The sequence below is a fragment of the Mytilus trossulus genome, chromosome 2, assembly GCF_036588685.1.
Source record: "Mytilus trossulus isolate FHL-02 chromosome 2, PNRI_Mtr1.1.1.hap1, whole genome shotgun sequence".
Classification (NCBI taxonomy): Eukaryota; Metazoa; Mollusca; class Bivalvia; order Mytilida; family Mytilidae; genus Mytilus; species Mytilus trossulus.
This window is the reverse complement of record NC_086374.1, coordinates 28,294,466-28,313,790: the sequence shown is the minus strand read 5'-3', so window position 1 is coordinate 28,313,790 and position 19,325 is coordinate 28,294,466. Positions and strand designations below refer to the sequence as shown.

General features: G+C 33.0%; 1 protein-coding gene across 2 annotated transcripts; it reads right to left on the bottom strand.

Annotated features, from left to right (window-relative positions):
• Positions 1 to 647: 647 nt before the first annotated feature.
• Positions 648 to 18,868, bottom strand: LOC134706921 (inhibin beta B chain-like). 2 transcript variants are annotated; one of them, XM_063566288.1, is made up of 3 exons: positions 18,727 to 18,868; positions 2,615 to 2,938; positions 648 to 1,613 (listed from the first exon to the last, which is right to left on the bottom strand). In XM_063566288.1, the coding sequence occupies exons 2-3, from the start codon at positions 2,922 to 2,924 to the stop codon at positions 811 to 813; spliced, it is 1,113 nt and encodes a 370-aa protein (XP_063422358.1). In that variant the 5' UTR covers positions 2,925 to 2,938; positions 18,727 to 18,868; the 3' UTR covers positions 648 to 810. The 2 variants fall into 2 exon arrangements, with proteins under 2 accessions (XP_063422358.1, XP_063422359.1); XM_063566289.1 differs by lacking the exon at positions 18,727 to 18,868 and adding an exon at positions 10,228 to 10,544.
• Positions 18,869 to 19,325: the final 457 nt, after the last annotated feature.

Genomic DNA, 19,325 nt, shown 5'->3' with positions numbered 1-19,325 from the left:
TCTGCTAAGTACAATCGCGAATATGACGACTGTACCTAGTGTAAATTTGCACTGTTGTACGGAGTGTCTTGTACATCTGACAATCGTGTATTTATTTTTTCTGTTTCTGTTTCGGTTCTGGTTTATGTTAGATTATGTGTAATGTCTTATCGTTTGTAGTCCAAATAATTATAAAATTGTATTTCAAAACCATAATGCATTAAGTCATGAAAATTGTTTGGACTGGTATTGTGAAAATAATGTTTGCCTTTCTCTGTGATGAGTGTTCTTGTGTGTGTTTGTGCTGTATTTCTGTCACGTAGTGCTGTCATTACAGCGATACTTTTTAACATTGCCATAAACCAGGTTCAACTCACCCTTTTTTTCTTCAAATGTTCTGTACCAAGTCAGGAATATGGCAGCTGTTATTAAACATTTCGTTTCTATGTATGTTTGCGTTTGTTCTTGTTGCATTTCAATGTTCCTGTTGTTTTGGTTTTTTTCATCTTACAGTTTATGTGTTTCCCACGGTTTTAGTTTGTGTTCCGGATTTGTTTTCTCTTAATTGATTTATGATTTTTTTTAACAACGGAATACTACCGTTGCCTTTATTTATTCAACTTTCGGACAATTGATCGGACCACTTTAACAAAACATAACAATATTAATTAAAATGTTATCAGATTTATTTTAATTTGCATTCTTTGGAATGGTTTTTGCTTTGTTGCCAAAAACAAGTGTAATTCTGTGGAATTATCTATCTATAATACCTAAAACCTTCTGTGTTTCATAAACAATAAAAGAATAAAAGATTTTAGCACTCTCAACGTCTCATTTCCCACTTATACAGCCACATTCAGTTACAATCATATTAGGGAGAGATGTAAAAATGATATTGCCATTATTATCATAATATACTATCCTTAAATGTGTACTTTTTGTTTCGGAACATGTATGGTTAGTTGTGCATGTGCCTTCACACACGCCCGTTTCAAACGATTTCGGTGCAATAATCCAGTCGGACCACCCGATAGTTTTGAAATCAACTAATAAATTGTCCATGCAACATGCAGAGTTATTTGCACATATTGATGTCTCTCTCTTTGATCGAATATAAGTTTTCACTTTAGTATGTAAAATAAGAAAAGGTCTTGTACGATTTAATCTCCGCTTTCGCCGAGGTCGTTTGATTTTCAGGTCTCTCATTTTATCCCTCGTCTTTTTAGATTTCCTGCGATTTTTCCTTTTCTTTTTATTCCTGCCACCATTGATTAGAATAAGTTGAGCTCTATGATCACAACCAACACAATTTAAATGTAAGTATAAATTTTGATCGTCTCTTTTCATTGCGTTTTCTATAACCTTTGATGGTACGGCCACTTTCAGCCACTTTGTTCTCTTTATTCTGGTTGTCACGGAAGCTACGACTGTACTAGGTTTTCCCTTCGTGTCTAAAGTTGATAGCTTTAAAAATATAGTTCTGACTTTCAATCGTTTACGTCTTCCATTGCTTCCTTTCTTCTTCCGTTTATATTTGATTTTAACCAGAAGGTCAGCACTAGTCACCTCTAGCTGACGACCTTGATTGTCCTGTACAACCTTGAACAGTACAACATTAGCGTCACTCAGGTTTTCTGTAGAAATAATCAAACATTAAAAGTATTTTTGAAAATATACAATAGTTAAAGGATAATTTTGTTATCATTAGATGGAATTTTTAGTCCGTTTCTGTAAACTTTATTTTTTGTTTTGTTCATCATTGACATTTAGTATTTATAAAGACTTTGAAATGTGTTAGCCAACTGCAATGATTGTTGTTGTATACCGATATTCCAAGATGACCATATTTATATATGTGATACCATAAAGAGTCTATCCATCGACTTTTAAAAAGGTGTGATACCTTTTTTTTTAACTGAAATATTGACACATCTCGTCGACTTACTTGAGCAAGTCTACGGGTGTTACTTGTGGAGCAGGATCTATTTACCCTTCCGGAGCACATGATATCAACTCCGGTGATAGGCTGAGTTCGTGTTAATGAGATTTAAGTGTCCTATGTTGTGTTTTGTGTGTTGGTGTTAGTGTTTCGTGCTTTTTCCGACGTAGTCGGTATAGTTTCGGTTTATGCCCTTTGAACATAAGGACGCTTTACTATGACAAAAGAATACGCATGCTCGAAAATCCTTTCTGTGATTGGACAAAATGCTGTCATGGTGGGTGATTTGGTTGTGTTTGAAAAAACGTCTCGTTAATTATATCGTGATGGAAAGCAAGTGACAAACTATAAATATTTGAACTGATCTTACAAAGATTTATATTTTTATTAAAACAATTGTTTCTCCAATAGCTCTTTGCATCCATGACAGCTGTTTATTCGGGACAATTATATAATTTTTAATGTAAACTTTGTTGTACGAACGTACATGACTTTTAGAATGCATGTTTTAGAACGGGGTTTTGGTGAATGAGGACCGAGAATACTGAACCAATCATATACTCAAATTAAAAACGTCGGATATCTTTTTTAAAGATAGCTCTTGTTTTTTATCATGTCATTGTCACTCAGTTTGTTTTCGAACTATGAATTTGAATGTTTCTTTGCAATTGATATCTTTATTCTATTTATATTTACCTGGAATCTGTGAATGACTAACAACTTCCTGAATTTCAGCATAGTATTCGCCTCTTGGTTTATTGACATGATTTACATCTTTTTTAATAGGACGACGACCGAATAATTTTCCAGTCACATGTCCTGATGCTATAGGTTTCCCGACGAATGGTCGATCGTTTAGTCCTATCTTATTTAGAATTCTCACTTTTATAGCTGCAAGCTTTTTAAATCTCTCCAAGTCTGTTTGTATGGCAGGAAAAGAACCAAATTGTAGGGTGGATGAAATTGACATAACCATGAATAAGGTATAAAAATATATTGCATCCATTTATGGTGGTTGCCCTGTAATGAATAAAAAGATGTATAATTCAATAATGAAGATTTGAAAGAAAGAAAAAAAACGTAGAAATAGATAACAGACCTAATATACAATTCTGTGTAAGACTGTTTTCTATTATTTCTGTGTCATTTTGGTGTTTTGTGGAGATTTGTCTCATTGGCAATCATACCACATCTGTTTTTATTGTGGCAGATAATCATTTATGATGCTATATTAAGTTTACAACTTTTCAAAGCTAAATTCAAAAGTAAGTCATTTGTGGTAACTACAAAAATAAAGGAAAAATATCTGGATTCATAGAAAATTTAAATACAAATGTTACTTGTTGAGTTCATTCAAATCTTATAATATTTCGGTCAATACAATACCAGATACCGTATAAGATACTCCCTGCTTAGTATATTTGTATGATTTTGATAGGTTAGCGCACGTCGTTATAAAACCCTTAGCACCTGGGTGTTGCTAACCCATATATTCGGCCGTTGCTACACATTACACCCGGGAACTGCACGCGTATTTTCCTTAGTTCCATGATTGTTTCTTGAGAACATAGAATTCTGTAGAATATCATGATATCTGTATTTACTAACTCGGGAATGATAACGACAAAGTAGAATTCATTTTTAACTATAGTCATTACCGACTTCCCTACAGTATATTATTCAGTTCTGAAAATAAGTAACATACGTAATCCAACATTCGTATGGCAGTAAAGTTTCATATTTCGTGTAAGCTGAGCATATAAATGAATGTTTATTATATACTAGTTAACTAATAAAAAAAAAACTGTGTGCGTGATGCTATGCTCAAAATTCAGATGTAATTTCATTATAACCACAAAGAAGTGCAGATTTCGCACGTGGCAAATTAACACCGGAATTCCAAAGTAAAATCAAAATTAAATAATTATAAAATTTATAAACACTTTCTATTTTCAGAGATAGGAACAAGCTATTTGTATACAACATTTTTTCAATTCGTTAAAATGAACCTCAAAATATATATACAATCCATGCATCTGTTAATTGATACGTTAAATTTAGGTTGATCAGTTTTCTATATTTACCTTTTTAATGACTTCGTTCTCAGAATAAACCTAATTTTAATTCAAAGCAGTTCAATTAAATGCATTTGAAGTGTAATTAAAAGTTGCAAATTAAAAAAAAACAGGCTTTACATGTGTTACAGAGTCGATGTTTTTGGGTTGTTTTTTTAACCTAAGAGTGAAAAAAGTAATACGGCATTCAGTCTGTTGTGATAGAAAAAAAGGTGTGCTAAGAGGGTACAGAACACTAAAGTATTTTTTTTTATGCTTTTTATCTCACTGTGACTTTGATACGAAAAAACCGCAGTAAAAGCGCTTTTCTTCGCGTTTACTGTGGAGGTGTGTTGTTTGTGCTTTGTTATGCAAGTGTTAGTGTGGAGGTGTGTTGTTTATGATTTGTTGTTCATGTGTTAGTGTGGAGGTGTGTTGTTTGTGCTTTGTTGTTCGTGTGTTAGTGTGGAGGTGTGTTGTATGTGCTTTGTTGTTCATGTGTTAGTGTGGAGGTGTGTTGTTTGTGCTTTGTTGTTCATGTGTTAGTGTGGAGGTGTGTTGTTTGTGCTTTGTTGTCCATGTGCTGATGTGTCATGGATGGACACCACATCTTTGTGGGTTTTTTTAACACTAAAAGTATGGTTTGATACACAATAATACAACGATTGTTATAACTGATATTTCGTTCGAATAATCCATTTTTTAAAATACACATTTGCATCAAACAGCAAAAACTATTTATTTCTACAAGTTGACAAATAAAGAATATAATGACATCACTGTTCATCAAGTTTGGTCAATGCCTCTGCTGGTTGTGGGTCCCTTAAAGTTCCATTCACTCAGTGCCTCGAACAGATCTAAATATGTTAAACTTTCAACATCTTTCACATAAATTGTATTGAAAATACAAAGTGCTTCTATTGAGAAATGCTTCAAATCTGTAGACAGACTTAGTGTGAAGATCAATTAGACATGAACGGTGGCATTTATAAATGGCACATATTCATACAGTTTTATATCTCATAAAAACCACAAGACAGATCAATTTATTTCAAAATTTTCAACTGATTTCTTGGCTACCTAGTATTTAGTATTTTGCGTTAAGTTGTATGTTTGATATTTATGATGGTGTTATCATTGATACAGCTCTGACAGACATATCAACACCAATACGCAATGAAAGATAATAATAGCTCAATCTCTGTTTACATAACCTATAACAGTTTGTAAGTCAAGGAAAGTGTCTATTATACCGCTCGTATCTTACCAAAATCAAAATACTTTACATATCTATAAAAATATATCTATATCTTAGAGATTATTTCATGCTGCGCTTTGCATTTTGTTATTTCTAAGCTAAGAATGCGGTGATTTACAGACTATTCAATGCCAACATAAGTATAGAAATTATGCAATTGTGTAGTATAGACAGACGTCTTTATTTAACGTAGGCAAAATCAAAAATATAAATTGTATCTTTAAGCTGGATGTGACTCGAACCCTTTTTTAGATATGACACTGATGTATTCTATTGTTATTGTATATATTTCTTATAAAATCTATGCGGCAGCTATATATATTGGCAGCATTTTGTAAATATAGCTGTTTCACAAAGCACTCTTAAGTTGGGATTGGTTAATTGGTGATCCTACACAAAACCCTAAAGTCGGAAGGTCTCTTTTTGGGTGATACATAGTTGTACTATATTTATTTTCATATTTTATATTTCGTTTAAAAAAGTAGAATGACCTAATAAAATTCTCTTTACATTTAATCTTTTTTGATCAATGTATTAGCATTCCTTGACTCTGGTTTGATACCAAATTGACTGTTATCATAATAAAGTACTTATATCTAAAAATTCGCAAACTGCTCTCATCTTAAAAATACATGCCAGTGTTTTAATTATACATGTAGACACCGTGTTCTTGTAATAGACTAATTTATCACATGTATATCTAAAGATGATCAAACAGACGTAGATCATCAAATTATCATCCAGTCAAATAGGTGCAGTGGTTTTACATAACCTGTTAATAAGCTGAAAATTGCTTGTCAAATTCTGTAAATCCACTCTGCTGGTTAAATTCTCCTTAATCAAACAAATAATACAAAATGTCTATCAAAGGCTTAAACAGTTACTTAAAAAAAATCAGTGGGTATAATTATATACGAATAATATGAAATATTGTACCCCCAAAGTGTTCGCTGTTCCACAAAAGAACTCATGAAACATGAAAGATGTTGGATTAAATATTTAGTTTTTGTCATGACAAGAAATGTGCGTAATGTCTACTACACTACAGAGAAAATTAGTACACATTTCAATTGAGCAGAACTGTAAAGAAATGGAGTAAACACTTAATAAATATAGTTGATCAGTTGTCAGTCGATAGAGGTTTGTTTATGTCAAGTAGAAACCAAAATCAAACTCTTTGAAGAAAAAGGGCTAAGGTTCAGTAATCCAGAACAAACAAAACCAACAAACAACGAGAAAGCTCGGATCAAAAGAACATCGTTTTTATTACTATTCTTTATCTCTGTGTTCCAATTTGGATTTTTTATAACGCGGAGCATGATGTTTAAAATGCCATCAACCACTGGTTCTGGTTAGAGTGAAGATTTGGTACGTTGTCGAAAACACATTGAAAACAATTAATGCAGGGTTACATCACCATTGTACAGACGTAAAACAACTAATGCAGGGTTACATCACCATTGTACAGACATAAAACAACTAATACAGTGTTACATCATCATTGTACAGACATAAAACAACTAATACAGTGTTACATCACCATTGTACAGACATAAAACAACTAATGCAGGGTTACATCACCATTGTACAGACATAAAACAACTAATGCAGGGTTACATAATCATTGTACAGACATACTTCTTTGACTATTAATGACGTTAAAATACTAAATCCCTGTGATGTGTTTTAGTCGATTTTACTCTCTGATGCATGATTTTTTACTATTAATTGGTTTTGGCTTTTAACTAGCTGTCAGTAACTGCGAGTACTCTCAAATCGTATTTTCTTGTTAATTCGACCTGTTGATACTGTTTATAATGCTTTTTTGTTATTTTTTATTTATATGGATCTTGTCTGTACACCAGCTTTGATTATTTGTAATATCTTCAATTTTTCACTTAGTCTTACAACATTTGTATAAACTTCAAGATTATAAAAACCGTTTTTTTCAAAAGTGAACATTAATTGGTTAAATATTTCTCAGTGTGTTTGAATTTGTTTGTTAGCTTTTTGGTTTTGGTCATGAATGTTTTTATCTAATATTTAATTAACTGTGCATTTGAATTCAGATATCGCAGATCAAATTTATTCGTTTATTGTGTAATCATACGTTTTTTTATTGAGTTAAGTCTGCCAATTGATATTTTATCGTATGCTTTTCTATGTTGTGATGTTATGCTATTGTTTCAGAAAAAGGGAGAAGGTTTGGATCCATTAAAACGTTTAATCCCGCTGCAAATGTTTGCACCTGTCCTAAGTCAGGAATCTGATGTACAGTAGTTGTCGTTTGTTTATGTAATATATACGTGTTTCTCGTTTCTCGTTTTGTTTATATAGATTAGACCGTTGGTTTTCCCGTTTGAATGGTTTTACACTATTAATTTTGGGGCCCTTTTTAGCTTGTTGTTCGGTGTGAGCCAAGGCTCCGTGTTGAAGGCCGTACTTTAACCTATAATGGTTTACTTTTTATATTGTTATTTGGATGGAGAGTTGTCTCATTGGCACTCACACTACATCTTCCTATATCTAATACAGTGTTACATCACCATTGAACCGACATAAAACAACTAATGCAGGGTTACAACACCATTGTACCGACATAAAACAACTAATGCAGGGTTACATCACCATTGTACAGACATAAAACAACTTATGCAGGGTTACATCACCATTGTACAGACATAAAACAACTTATGCAGGGTTACATCACCATTGTACCGAAGTGTTACATCACCATTGTACAGACATAAAACAACTAATGCAGGGTTACATCACCATTGTACCGACAAAAACAAGTAATGCAGGGTTACATCACCATTGTACTGACATTTATAAAGTGAACGTTTATAATTTATGAGGAGTAATGACAGTTAAATTGCTATATCACGGAACAATAAGGAGTAATGACAGTTAAATTGCTATATCACGGAACAATAAGGAGTAATGACAGTTCAGTTGCTATATCACGAAACAATATATTACTTATTACATATATTTTATTTTCAGACCATAATGTAATTCCACGAAGACACGATTTAACAATTTTGACGAAGAAAACGCTTTGCTTTTTAGTGTTAATTAAATGATCTGCTAATCAGTAAAAGAAAAGGCAATGCATCTCATTCATATTCAAGTATGCTTAATTATGTTAAAGAAGTATATTAAGGTTGCAATTTTGCAGTCAAATCTTTTTTTTTTTTAAGTCATATAGTGTCGTTTTAACTGCAAACACATGCATTCACTTTATAGCAAACAAAATGAGCATTTCCACATTTATAAACCCTAACAAACGGAAACAAAAGAAACACAAGATTGTTGTGTTGGTTGTATATTCCGACATGCTTCACAGGCCGTAAGGTACATCAGTTGTTCATTTCCTAAGTTTTCATTTAATCGTTTTCATAAAGTGTTGTACGATAACATTGGTTGTTTTGGACATGAACCAATTATTTACTTTTTACCTAGAAATGCAAACAATTGTTAAACAAGTATAAAGGTAGATATACAAATATGTGGTATGAGTATCAATGCGACAACAGTTCTCAATCCAAGTAACAATTAATAAGACTAAAGCATTATATGTCTAGGTACGGTCTTCAACATAGAACTGTGGCTCACACCAGATGTTTACCTCACTCAATGTTAAATCAATTTTTCAGGGAAAGAATGAAAACATGTGAAACAGTATGACATAACCAGATGGAGCATTGTGTCGTAATACAAAATGGAAGGAGGTGTAGTTTTTTAGCAAACCGACACGAACATTTCATATATGTAATAGAAAAACAACGAGTACATGTGGTTTCCATCCATGACTCAAAATCAGTACATCCACCACTAAACAAAACACACACAAAAAAGTAAATTAAAGCGCTTTTAACTACTTGACATTTAAAAGACATGTCGCGTCAAACAGCAAGTAGAACACCAAGACACATGAAATTGTGTCATGTAGTGTCACAGCCAGATGAAGATTGGTGCCAAATATCAAGAAGCTATGACATTTTGTTGCTGTGAAATAATTAATGCAGCAGAAATCTGCTTCAGAGTGGCTCAACTATAATACTGAGTCTGTAATGTATGGTACTCAACAATAACATACACAGGCTTTAGATATATATGGTACACAATATGACATGGATTTAAGGTATACGTTTGGGAATAACTAAGCATCAGTAAAATTTTGTCGTACAAAATTTGACTTTGATCTATATCGAAATATTGAGCTGAAAAAAGTGCTGACAGGTGATTTTCTTTGTATGACCTTTAGCAGGTAAACATAAGGCCAACAATTAATTGAATGGCACAAGGTAAATAAAAATAGATATGATGTGGTATGAGTGCCAATGAGACAACTTTCCCTCCAAGTCAAAATTTGTAAAATTAAACCATTATACTAGGTCAAAGTATGGTCTTCAACACGAAACCTTGACTCACCCCGAACAGCAAGCTGTAAATGGCCGAGTTATTTGGTTTCAATGTTTCAGTGACCCATTAATTATCCATGGCCGAATTAATTGGCATTAATATTTAAGCAACCCAATAGTCAGCCTTGACCTTGTCATGGGACACCGTTTTCCAGGTTTTGATAAGAACATTTTGGGGCGTCAGACAAAAATAGTATATATCAGTCGAAATATACTTGCTAGAATTCCCTTTCTATTATTTCTCTTTTACTAATTTATATGTTTACTGATAAGTGCCAACTTACTGATTGCCCTTGGAGAAAGTCCCTTCCTCCTGCAGATGTCAGTATAATTGTAATATCCTAGTTATAGCAGTAGCATTATTAAAAATTTAGGGAAAAAAGAAGAAAAAACATAATTAGAAAGGGATATGTAGCAAGTCTACAGTCGGAACTATCTGAGCTCACTTTGTCTGAGTTTTAAAACGGAATCATTTGCAAGATTACTGACTTTTAAATTGACAATCTAAACCTCCTTGCGTACAAATGTATGGATCATGCTGTTTTAATAATAAAAACTGAAAGAACGTACCTGTTAGCAGATTGCATGTATAGAAGTCCTCAGGTAAATTTAAACTATCTTTTTGTCACAATTGCCTGCTGTTGTATTGTTTAAAGCATCTAATTAAGACAGTCTTGTCGGAACTAATTCTGTTGGTGCTGTTGTATAGTTACGTCAGATTTAAGTTCTGTGTGAACGTGTTATATCTATTTAAAGGCATTAAGTGATGATAAAATTTCAAAACTGCCACTTAAGTATAACATTGGCAATAATCTGCATTTTTGAAATGCCCGTGGTGAAATTAAAGCTTTCTGGCAGTCTCCAGATGCAAAGTTACTAATTATTACACTTGTTTATATTCTTTCTCTCTTAGTAAGTGATTATGACTTGTTAATACTGTGATTCATTATCCACACCGATTGGTTAACAGCGTTTTGTCATAAATGTTCTGTTGGGGATTGTAAAACTTTTTAATATGCTTTTTTGCTGTTTAAGTTAGTATTTTTCACTTATTCATACCGTACTCCTGTAAAACTTAAGCACGAAGTACAAAAAAGTCATGTACTGAATCACATTATAACATTCATATAATTATAAAACAATTACAACATTGTTGATTCAAAGATTTGAACTGCTATGAAGATAAGAAAGTTGGAAGACCTATCTTGTGACTGGCAAGCATATAGGCAATTACACTGGATTTTACCTTTTCATTTTGAATAATGATGGTAAACTCTGAAAGATTTTAATTTTGATACGAATAAAAATCGGAAATAGTTAATCTACCATAAGACGATATAGGTAATTAGATATAGGAAGATGTGGTGTGAGTGCCAATGAGACAACTCTCCAATTGTCTAGTTAAGTTGTAAAAACGTTGCCACGGAAGCGCTTTATTTTAAAACTGAGGACAGGTTCAATGCTTGTTCACCAATATAAAATTTGGAAAACCCTTAACTTGGTCCTAGCTAAGTTAATTGTCACTAAAACATGGAAACCCATTAACTCGGTCATAGCTCAGTAATGGGTCACTGAACCATATTAACCAATTAACACGGGCATAGCTAAGTAATGGGTCACTAAACACATGCACATCCATAAACAGGATAATAGCTGAGTAATGGGTCACTGAAACATGGACATCCATTTATATGGCAATAGATAAGTAAATGGGTTACTGATCATGAACCATGGAAACCAAGTAACTTGGTCGTAATGGGTTGCCAAAACATAAACATATGTTACTCAGGTACTGTTACGCAGTTGTAATTATTAGTACACTTATTCAATAACGCGTTAAAACATAACCCTCCGAAGCAAAGTAAGAGTCTTTGCCGTTTTTTTGAAAACCCACTAAAGAGATACAGGAAGATGTGGTGTCAAAATAGGCCAATGCACGGCTTTCAATACGGAGCCTTGGCTCACCCGAACACCAATTAAAGTCATGTCTTCAGTGCTTGCTAAGTAATAACACGAAAATCTCTTACCAAGATACTAGATAAGTAATGGGCCACTAGCGAATGCAAAATCATTGCATCGATGGTTAAAAAGGTAACGGGTCAATTAAAAATGGAAAAGCCCGAACTTGGTCATATCTTAATAAAGCCGTAAGTTTTCTCGTATGACTTGTTTTACATGGTCATTTCGGTGCATTTAATAGATGACTTTGTGCGGTATGGGATTTGCTCATTGTTGAAGGCCGAACGGTGACCTATAGTTATTAATTTTTGTGTCATTTTGGTCTCTTGTGGAGAGTTGTCTCATTGGCAATCATACCACATCATCTTCTTTTATAAGTAATAGATCAGATCTAACCTCATTATTCACGAGAAGATGGATACTTTTAACTCAATCATAGTCAAGTACCATGAAAACCCCTAACTTAGGTTAAAAAATTAGTAGTGAGTCGGTAAAATACTAAAAACCATTACATCGGCGTAAGAAAAATGTCACCAAAACTTGTGACGTGGTCAAATTCCAAAATCAGCTCTTCGCGAAGAAATACGATGGGTCGGAAACGACTTCTCCGGGCGATAGAACGTGATTATTAGACTCTGAATTAAGGCGATTTCTGGAATACACTTTTGTAATTACTTAGCTGTGACCTTTTGTTACATAGATTGCTGATTGGTTCAAGAATTGAACTTCAACATTTTATATCTTTTACTCTCCTTAGTGAAAGATGAAAGGTTTATTTAAAACAATAAGATTATGCATGCAGATATGAATTCCAAGAATCTTTTTGAAATCTCAGTAAAAGTTTCCAGAAGTGCATTTTTGTACGTAATGCAATGTATTTATGGGAAATAGATATAAACGATGCTGAATAAACAATTCTTTAAAACCTAATCAATGACATGGACAGCGTTCCAACGTTTATTGCACTTGACTATTATATCACATGCAGTTTTAAATTGTTTAAAGAGAGTACTTAAAATTACTCTAACGCATTAGTGAGTGCTTGCTTCAAATTGAGTGTTTGTCCTATTTGGCATATTCTATAGACATGCAGTTTATACATATATTGTAAGTTGGAATTCGTTCCAGACACTTATTACAGCATGTGTATTTGATGAATGCGTAGAGAAGGTGTTAATAGCTGGCAGGCTAATGCTTGTTACTTGTCAAACATCTTTGTCATGACAAACCGATTAAATAACTACCGGAAGTCATGATCGCTACATTATATTTTGATATAGGTACCAGTCTTGTATTACAACTCCAGTTTCCGGTGCAAAACATGGAGGGTAACAAAATAGTTCTTTTTTCAGAATTTTTTTCTGAACTAAATTTTTTCGGTTTGATTATAGGTTTATGCTGAATTGAAATATATATATATAGACTTTTAAAAAATCTTGAAGAAAAAATGTTTTGACTTTCTATTCTCCGTGGCATGACCCACTTTTTTTTTCGATTAAATCACAATTTCGCATTAGTACATACATGATATGAACATGATTTTTTTTCTATGTAGCTTTTTTTATTTATTTTTTTTATTTTCAAAGATCAGCTGTTTTGCATGTAAGCCTATGTCAGTCAATTACAAGACTGCAACCTATAATTCAATTCTATTCGCTTAGAAAAATACATTCTCTCACGATCTACTGCATGTCAAAACCAATTCAAATTAATATAATTATTATTATTTTTATGTGCGTTCTTCGTTTCATAATTGTCTCGCTAGTACAACCTCGATTGTTCCATTTGTATCTTCCGCCTTTTGTTTTACGTGCACACAAAGACACATGCAGTAAGACACAAATATTTGAATGTACAATTTAGTGTTCGTTAATAGTAGTAACATTTTTTATTATTTAGTTCTGTTGGTAGAGTTTTTGTAAACGTTTTCCCCAATGAATTATTAATAAAACACCCAGGTGCGGATCCAGCCATTTTTAGAACAGGGTTCCCAACGCAGGATAAAGGGGGGTTACAACTATTTGTCCCCATTCAAATGCATTGATCGTCCAAAAAGTGAGACCAATCCCCGGCCCCCCTCTGGATCCGCCACTGTGCACCCCAGCTGCAAACGATTTCTAGTGATAGCAATCGTTTAAATGTTAGAGATCCCTGTAGTGAAATCGATTTACTCCATATAAGTTCCAACGGAACATCACCTCCAAAAAATAAACAATGAGCAATAATAAAGTAAAGTCTTCATCGTATTTGTGATCTTCGTAAAATTACTTTTTATAAGTTTATCAACATAATTCCCGCTTTTTAAAGAAAGATTATTTTTTTAGCACCCGTCTGCACCGAGCTTTGCATTTAGAACAAAAAAGGGCATTCATCCCAGTTAACTAAAAGTCTTTTAGTTAGAATGTGTGCGATCCTTTGTTCTATTTGATAGAATATGCTATTTTATGCATAGCCACTTGGGCGATATGAAGCAGTAGCAGTATGCAGAATGTTCGAAAAATAATTCTTGCTATAATAACAGGGGAAATATTTATTTTTTTTAATATAAAAACCCGAGTCTATAATTTAGTTTTAAGATTATTGAACTATCTATAAATAGTTTAGATATAACCTACATCACATGTGAGGAGATAAAGCCTCACATATTATGTCTGATAACAAATAATAATATTATTGTTCTTACGTATTTTATCAGAAAATAGTTTTTCAGATATAGAAAATAAATATAAAGTGAGTTTATTGACGTTCAAATATCTCATTAGTCTGTTATAAACACGAGAGGGAAAATAAACTGAGTGAGGTCTGGTGGTCCACAGAGAATGCATACATATCATGAAAAACGATCTTAATATAAAATATTATAGTATATGACTCAGAAACATTAAAATAAAAACCACAAAATAGTTCATTTTGACACAGGGAATAGATTATTTTCAATTGCTGAACTTGGAACGACGCACACGACTTTTACTTGAAATTAGAAATTGGAATGCTTTTCTAAAGTGCTGTATGGCCTTGCTGGTTGTCTATTGCACTACTATGGATTCATTGAAAATACATCATTTTGTTTAGAGCAGTTTAATTAGAGCATTCTTTATCACTTTTACATAACTTGACCTTTTAACGGCCACTTAAACAGAAGAGCATAATTTATTCTACTCGCGAAACAAAAGTACAACCTTGAATTTCATTATTTCTGTCTTCTAGAAATAGAATGAAGTGAAATGTTCGTTGTAGAGAAACCATTCATTATTTTATTTTAGAAAAAAACTCTTTTGGTTGATGGTTATAGGTGAATTGATGTTGGTTTTGATATGTACAAACACATAAGATGTTTGAATCTAAAAAGAGTTGCTTTTGACAGTTGATTACAACGTTAAACTGTCTGATTAGAAAGCTCAGAAAGATATTCCAAAGATAATAAATCCGTAATTCAAGATTACATACCTAAAATTACAGTTCCAACATTAGTTTCTGAATTTGACATTTATTATTCATTCGTAATTCAATGTATCTAAAAGTATCAGTTAAAAGACACAAGGTCGTTTTTTTTTTTCTTTCTTTCACTGTTTATGACTTTTTAAACACTAAAACCATTGAATGTTGGATGTGCACTGATTGATAATTTAGTCTAAGATACATGATTTTTCATTACTTGTTATTTGTTTTGAGCTAGCTGTCAGTAAATTCGAGAACTCTTAGATCTGTTCTTATTGTCTTATTGTTGTTTGGGATGTAAAAGTACCCAGCCACGTCTACTCTGTGTCTTTATTTGATGTATTTCTTTTTATATCCATCTGATGATCGCAAGTTAAGCCTTTTTCAACTAATTTCTAATGTTGTACTGTTACACCAATATCCTAGGTGATGAGGAGGGTTGGGATACCGCTAACATGTTTAACCCCGCCCCATTCTGTATGTACGTGTCTGTCCCAAGTCAGGAGCCTGTAGTTCGTTGGTTGTCGTTTGTTGTTCTGTTACATACAATTATTTGTTTTTGTTAATTTTTTATGACATAAATTATGCCGTTAGTTTTTCTCGTTTGAATTGTTTTATATTTTGAAGAAAAAAAAATATATTTGTGATTTCAGGCCCTTTTATTGCTGTGTTATTGACTTTGGTCATTGTTGAAGGTCGTACGGTGACCTACAATTATTAATTTCTGTGTCATTTATTCTCTAGTGACGAGTTCTCTGATTGACAATTATTTCACATCTTCTTTATTACGGGATAATTAAGTATATCTTTTGTAAGCAGCAACCCTTTACAGCCGATTGCATTGAGTGTGTAGGCAAAGGTTATATCTGACCGAGGCTAAAGAACTACGGGTACGGTCAAGGAAAAAGTTTGGAGATGCATTTAGTGGGCCTTTCAAGACTGGGATGAAGAGTTGTCTCATTGCCAAATATTCCTATATCTATTCACCTGTAATTACCTGTAATTTACCTGTAAAAAAAATCGGCGCAAATGCAAAACGCCGCTTAAGTTACTGGTACGACATGTTAAAATGACAGATTTTGATTGGTTAATGCAAGTGAGTTATTTTACTCTAACCCATGACTAACATTCTATAAATTACCCATTACGGATACGCTTCATCAAGATTGTACTTATTAAATACTTATATACTTATAGTTGTTATGCACAAGAGACCATAGTTTATTAGGCATGTTACGAAAAGGTATATTCACGACGCTGATGTTGACAAATTACATTTTAAATGTGGGGTTGTGTCAAAACACAAAAGAGATTACCTGTGTATACATTGAAGTATAATTTAAAAACCTGCATTGATCCTTTTGGTGGGACATTCCGTATGGAACGAATATTCAATAACATTTTTACCATAAGACATATGAGAAATAGATAGCAATGCAAAAAATGAGAGAGAGGGAGGGGGGGGGGGGCGTTCATGTAAATGCAGTAGATGTGCGGGGCAACTGAGACACGGGGTACATACGTGTGTGAATTCTTCGGCGAGCCCTTAACAGGTCTTTCAAATAATCTGATATTATAATCTAGTTTATACCTACCCATAAGTTTCTCACGGTAATTTTTATAAAGTTATGAAAATCAAACAAAGGAGTGTATGCATTCCGATCCATTTGTTTACCACCTATTTTTTTTTATTTAACGGGGTCTATTTTAAAACACCTTAAACAGGATTTTGTTTTACAATTTCAACTTGAAATATGTTGCATTATAGTTTTAGGAAATTTACTCGCGATCATATAGCTTCGAATACATGTATTTTTCCCCTCTATTTCCTTACAACCTTGTCTTAATTTGAACAGTCACAGCTCAATTTGTATTTTCTTTATAAGGGGTTTGTGATTTATTGATTTTTGGTTGCTTAACATCCAGTGGCAAATATTTCATGCATGTTCAGAACGGTAAGAGTTTTGTGTAATACAGGCCCCACTACTCACAGGTTGAACATCCCTGCAGCGTTTCAAATGCATAATAGCATAATGAGTTTGCATTTACACCTTAACACCACTTTATGCAGATATTTTGTATTTTATAAATTCCTGAAACGTTTTGTGGAAATTCGCCAACCGTTTCATTAAAAAATGACGATAGTAAAATTAACACCGATGACCGATGTGTCTTTTCTCTACTTAAGATAACAATGCTAGGGGTTCTCTAAAATTTTTTATGGCGTTTTTATATCAAATCTGTTGGATGTGTACCTATTACTACTTTACGGAGGTACCTTTTTCAGGGAGGGGGAGGGGACAAGGATTCAATTTGAAAAAAGGCAGGACAGGAGTTTCGAGATTAAAAAATGGCAGAATGAGCAACTCAAAATAAGCAGGATGACAATTTATGTCAAACTAGGCTGAATAAACTAATAAAAAGTCCGGATAGAATCGGGCGATAAAACAAAAATGTTAAAGCCCGCAATACTTTCATTAGCCTGTCCTAAGTCAGGGGCCTGTAGTTCAAGGGTGGTCGTTAGATACTGTCTGTCATATGTGTTCTTCGAAAATGTTTACCCCTACAGACGCCACCAACTTGGAAGCTTAACCGCTAGTAGAAAGAAGAAAATGTAAAAAAAAAAGAATTTTCTATATCAGAGTGTCAGATATATGTCGAACGCGCTATAAACACTTAAAAACTTTCAGTCATTGGACGCTTATGAAGACACCCGAGAGAGAAAAATCAACCAGACTATAGAGCTCTGTGTATGATTAGTGGAGCGACAGAATGAACTTTTTTCAGGAACTGTTATACAACAATACACTAATATCTATTTAGCTTAATATGTATATATTATCAATCTATAATCGAATGAACTTGTATAACTCTCAGCCCCCCTTTATCTAGCCCACCCACTCCTGCACGAATACACATTTCATGTCTTATGATAGCAAGAAATGATATCACAAAAGCAATTAGCATCATATGATGTTACATTATGATGTTCTAGATAAATGTGATTTGAATTTACCAAGACGCACAAGATTTAAAGTTTACCTGTTTAAATTATAATCAATGTTTTGACACCGTCCCTTAATTTAAAGTCTAATTTGTCAACCTCAGCGTCGAGAATATACCTTTTCGTAACATGTCTATTATATTGTATCTGAATTTAAAAGCCAGTAACGACAGGACAGTAAAGCTAATAGCATGACAATATTTTATGGGGTAAACATAACAATCATATCTCGGTGCGGCATGCGGTTACTAATGCGAGACAAGAATCAAAAAGTTCTAAATCACCCCGCGTCTAAAACAGACACTCGCATGAATATTATACTAAAACACAACTCCAAAATAAAGAAACTAGGTGTCAATGGCAGTCAATAATCTAGCGCTCGACATGTATACCAGTAAACTTTTATTTATTATATACAATCGGAAAGTATCAATGGATTCTTTTAAAAAATCGCGTTTTATCTCCTTCAAGTGAAATAATACCGCAACCTAAAATAATATATATTTTAACATTTGAATACACATTTCTAATGCCAATAATATTACCAATGCAATATTTATAGCATTGCATTGGATAATAATACTAACTGATGTTCCTGTGTTTTCCTTGGTATTGTATTATGAACATCAAACTAAGACAAATATTGTATAAACACAAACAATACTCACTTTCTTGAGACTATAATACTATACTATTCCATAAGTCTGCACCTTCAGCACTTAGGATGGAGTAAAGTGCTTCGTTGCTGATTCCTCTACTAAAAAGAACGCGGCAGTGTAAGTTGAGTGTTTTCTATCTTGACGAGGTATTACGTATTCTAGTAGATAATGTTTTGCAGTAGCAAGTCAATGATTTATAATGATAGCTCCCGAAATTTTTATTGGAACAATAAATTTATTTATATTTTTTTTAAAGTCTAGACTGTTTATTGCTTATACACGATATTTTTTCCAAACATTTCAATTATTTCAATTTATTCCTTCTTCTTTGTGCATTTATGAGTGCAGAAAGATCCAAAGCACTGAATTCTCACTTGTAACGATATACAAATTCGAGATGTAGCAATTTTTAGAGCGAATAAAATGCTTATTAAAAATAAATAAGACTATTTTTTTTATTAATTGAATGGCGACAATTGATCTTCAAATATAAACCATGATCTACATGTCCATTATATGAATGAAATAAATAAATGAACTATTAAAAAAATCTAGTGTATGCCCCACCTACGATAGTACAGGGGCATTATGTTTTCTGGTCTGTGCGT

What these genes read in the sequence shown, in the direction of transcription:
- LOC134706921 (XM_063566288.1), bottom strand. Translation starts at nt 2,924, where the DNA reads ATGGATGCAATATATTTTTATACCTTATTCATGGTTATGTCAATTTCA. An exon ending in TAGTCATTCACAGATTCCAG is followed by an intron (nt 1,614 to 2,614) that starts GTAAATATAAAT and finishes TTATTTCTACAG; the next exon opens with AAAACCTGAGTGACGCTAAT.